This window comes from Dendroctonus ponderosae, unplaced genomic scaffold (genome assembly GCF_020466585.1).
Source record: "Dendroctonus ponderosae isolate FM_Combo_2020 unplaced genomic scaffold, Dpon_F_20191213v2 Dpon_F_20191213_1, whole genome shotgun sequence".
NCBI classification, from domain to species: Eukaryota; Metazoa; Arthropoda; class Insecta; order Coleoptera; family Curculionidae; genus Dendroctonus; species Dendroctonus ponderosae.
In genome coordinates this window covers 22,458,478-22,462,743 of record NW_026017110.1, presented here as the reverse complement: position 1 = coordinate 22,462,743, position 4,266 = coordinate 22,458,478, and the positions used below count along the sequence as shown (strand labels likewise).

The 4,266-nt window shown below is 32.6% G+C and overlaps 1 protein-coding gene across 1 annotated transcript; it reads right to left on the bottom strand.

Annotated features, from left to right (window-relative positions):
* Positions 1-1,990: 1,990 nt before the first annotated feature.
* Positions 1,991-4,154, bottom strand: LOC125505836 (homeobox protein Hox-A4-like). The gene is made up of 3 exons (XM_048670537.1): positions 3,693-4,154; positions 3,090-3,165; positions 1,991-2,729 (listed from the first exon to the last, which is right to left on the bottom strand). The coding sequence occupies exons 1-3, from the start codon at positions 3,849-3,851 to the stop codon at positions 2,179-2,181; spliced, it is 786 nt and encodes a 261-aa protein (XP_048526494.1). The 5' UTR covers positions 3,852-4,154; the 3' UTR covers positions 1,991-2,178.
* Between the last annotated feature and the right edge of the window lie 112 nt (positions 4,155-4,266).

Here is a 4,266-nt window from a genome sequence, read left to right as displayed (position 1 = left end):
GCAAATCTACTGGCAAACGTTCATCTTTGCAAATTATAATTTGTCTTGCTCCCATTTAGATTCCGCATGCAAACCAAGATCAGAGTGAGGCTGTGCTCCTTATCGGCTATTGAAAAATTGAATTAAACATTCATACCCCGAAGGTTTTCCTGTCAACTGTCCAACAGGCAACCTTTCGTAACCTGGAAAACGAGAGATAAAAAAGTGTAAAATTTTCCAATCTTTGAAGTTTAAAATAATTTATCTCTCCGGAAATGAGGAACATTCTGACATACCGAAACGGCTCGTTATATTTCAGTACCATATAATTCTATTCGAAAACATGAAAATGATAGGCCTTCCTTCAAGTTTAAACCACTTTAAAAATAAAAAACGATTAGTTGCCTGATCCAATCCGAACACAAGAAGGAGCAGAACGTTACGAAAACAAAAAGTTTTTTATACAAGTTACAACGTAAACAAAATACTTATGTTTACCGCACTTGTATTGTAATTCATATGGAGGCTTTTGTACTCTTAATGTTTAACATGCTGCTTCTCTTCTGTGATATTTCTTTATACATTTTTAAAATGGCTAGGTAATGCATTGACGTGCTGATGCAAAATCACAAACAATTTTTGCTGAATAAATTTAGAAAGAGCTACGTGTTATGAGCCGCTTATAGCATTAAGATTTTTCCTCACAGTAAATATTTGACCGTGATTTTTGAAACCCTATATCTACAGGTAAAAAAGTATCACCTTAGTTTGATTCTGAAAGTTACAGTTGGTTACACCCGGAACTACCCCCTGGTGCTGATATGAATAAAGATAATGAGAGACACTTAAGAAGGTTGATATTTGTAAGCAATAATGACCAACAGTTTAAATCTTTAAAGTGCTGGAATCTCTCAACCACTTCCAATTGCCTTTTGGTGAAGTTAAATTGTCTTTGCAAGATAAAATTTCTTAACACTAGAACCACGTGTGTCAATTGTACGAAACATCTCTACTAGCTCATACCATTCTTTAGTGGGATAATTCACATGGGAGCTGGTTTTAGAAATAGTCCAAGAGTTTGTCAGATTTTCTACTGAAGTATTGATATTTATATATAGATTTTAAACCATTATATTTAATACTCTCTTAAAAAAAAGTAGAAATTTGCGTTTCAAACAGTTGAACATTTACTCTTCTTTTGAGGTAAAAGTGTTTGAAATATTATATTTAACTTCTAAGAATACCAAAGGTAAGATTTTATGTATGAAAAAATTGAACCTTTTCAGCGTAGCTCAACTTTACAAATGTTAAGTTAATCACCAATCTGGTAAGGGCGCTTTTATTTATATAAATGACCAAATCACAGTATGAGTAATTTTTCGTGTTACTTTTCCTGACTGTAATTCAATTTTAATACAAGTTCCTTTCCTGGGTTTCAGTCATTTAGTTACTTCGTTATTACAGTTTATACATATTAAGACATTTTAAAATTATCTAAAAATTATTGAACTAACTGGTTAGGAATCAGGAAGACAATATTTCGGAACAGACCAGAACTCATTCTATAGTGTTGTAAAACTACTTACTGGTGTATACGTTGTTGCCAATTTTAACATGTCTTATGGAATGGAAAAAGACAGAAACAACGAAGTAAATAAATGACTGAAACCCAGGAAACGAATTGGTATTAAATGTATGAGTAATTATAAGCTTGATGAATGAAACGAAAAACTGTTCAGAATAAGTCAAAAATTATCAGCAGAGAAATTAGTTTGAGAGTCGTAATTAGGAAAATATTCAGATTTCAAATTTTTGCTACGGGACTTTCTACCATTCTAACATGGAGAATCATCCATAAAAATTTCGTAACGCATTTTCCAAACACCCTGTATAGGAAAAACAAACTGGACTTATTTTAGGACTTAGAGTACGTACGTGGTTAAAGTAATGTCTCTTTGACATGGAACGCCTTCTGGATAAAATTAAGTGAAAAATAAATACAAATTGAACTTAACCTTTGAATTTTGGAACATTTTAATTTGCCTAACTAATAACAACAACAATATCGTGTATTAGAGTAGGGTACATCACAGAAATAATAAGTACGTATACGTACGTATTAGTAATTATAATCAGGTTCATTTTAATGAGTTTGATACAATTTTTCGAAACGTCACTAACCCTTAAAGTAGTATAAATTTAACCAAGAGCATTTAATACATTTGCAACTTCGTCAAAATCAAATTCATATAATTTCATATCTGACAGGTTTAACAATTCTTCTTCTGAGGCCGACAAGTTATTATTGAGCTGATTGGGAATAGGTTGAGGACATGTAGAATTGGGCTCAATTGTATTACTACCAAAAGTAAACGGTGGAAGATGTTCGTACATCTGAATTTGCCTTGGACCCTGAACAGGATTTGATGCTGGTGAACTGTTTATCGTATAGGAACAGTCACTGCTGCTAACAGGACGATCCAAACGAGTTCGTTTTTTGTGCTTCATCCTCCTGTTTTGGAACCACACCTTTATTTGCTTCTCAGTCATATTCAGCTGTTCGGAAAGATTAATTCGCTGTGTCCTCGACAGGTATTTGCTGTTGTTAAACGTATTTTCTAATTGAATTATTTGATGTGCCCTATATTGTGTTCTAACTCTCTTGACATCATTCAATGTTGGGTTAATCATATGACTGCTTCGCGCGAACACTGCTGAAAGATCTGCATATTGGGGCTGATAGTTTTGACCTAAAACAAGACATATTATATTGCTTCCAATCCTTTCAAAAATAGTATACATAATAATCACATCATTTTTGTGATTACTTCCTGAATTACATTAGCCGTTATAAAAATAATCGTTTGAAAACGCAAAAAATTAAAATTAATAGGGCAAGCACAAAATCTTGGACTAAAATATTAAAGATATGGAAATAAACTTTCCAAATATTCGTTTCTAATTTAAAGACCGCAAAATACGGTGATGAGTAATTTGCAAATAAACTTGTGCAATGGTAATAAATCTGGATCAACTATAAGGTCAGTAAAACAAATTCACAAGAGCATTTGTTAGTCGTGTGTTACAACATTTAAAATATGGTTACTTACTTGGTGGATATGGTGGACATACGATCATCTGGTTGACTCCTGGTAAGCGGTTCTGAGCTATTTCATAATTGCCCATCTGATGAAGTTAACAATTGCAAGTTAGTAAAGAAGGAATTCAAATTTGACTAGAATGGTTTTATACGTTATATTTAAGACTCGTTTGCAGGTGAGCAAATATCAAAATAAAAATGTCCTCGAAATAATTTCAATTTGAAAATAGTTATATTTAAAACACATACCACTCTAAAAACAAACTAAATCGTTTACAAGATTGCAAATAGCTTAGATGACCAAAACAAGGGTGATAATATTTTAAATGGAATATTAGTTCAAAAATGAAGGTCATGAAAAGGGATAAAAATGACAGTAAAATGTTGATAAAAATGTACAGACGCCCTCACTCTTAGTAAAGCCTGTTTAATGTAAGAGATAAGACTCAAATTTGATTATTTCACTCAAAAAATAAAATTATTCGTTATAAAGATATGTAGAACTAAAAGAATCAGATTATGCAAGCTTTATGTGAAACCACTAAAATCCCTAAGTAACCAATGAACAAGTCGTTTTGCAAAGCAATCACATATAACCAAAACTATCACTTACCGTTATTCGAAAATTATCCTGACTTGCCATTGGAACTTGCTCGTTTGCAAAAGAATACGGTTGCTGTACAGCGAAATATTGCTCTTGATAATTTTCTTGTATCACAGGAAATGTATTGTCGATGGGACTATCGTTAAGAGAACAGGAAAATTCACTCATAATTGTGTAACTATTACAGCCAAACTGAAGTTAACCACTAAACTGAATTCTACTAATGCTAATTAACCCTTTCTGAAGAAAATATATACTGTCCGAAGTGTAACATTCGCATCAACCAGAACCAATCAGGTAGATACCGAAGATGACGATAGGAGGGGGTGATGGAAAACCTCGCGTATTGCTTTTCAATGCTTCTAATTCCGAGGGCAAGGGTTAATTCGTTTTTCAGTTTGATTTCAAAAGCCGCTCATAGTTTTAATGACAAATAAAACGTTTACACGTATAGCCATAAAGTTAAGCGGATGATTTTTACCAAAATTGTTAAAAAATAAATTATGACTGAATTAGAAATTAAAGACTGTATACATACATGTACCCTTTGCAGTGGCTCCGAGTTGTTCGGGAATTGAAAAGT

Coding starts and splice junctions, on each gene's coding strand:
- LOC125505836 (XM_048670537.1), bottom strand. CDS start 3,851: ATGAGTGAATTTTCCTGTTCTCTTAACGATAGTCCCATCGACAATACA. Junction 3,166..3,692: donor AGGATAATTTTCGAATAACG/GTAAGTGATAGT, acceptor TAACTTCATCAG/ATGGGCAATTATGAAATAGC. Junction 2,730..3,089: donor ATGTCCACCATATCCACCAA/GTAAGTAACCAT, acceptor GTCTTGTTTTAG/GTCAAAACTATCAGCCCCAA.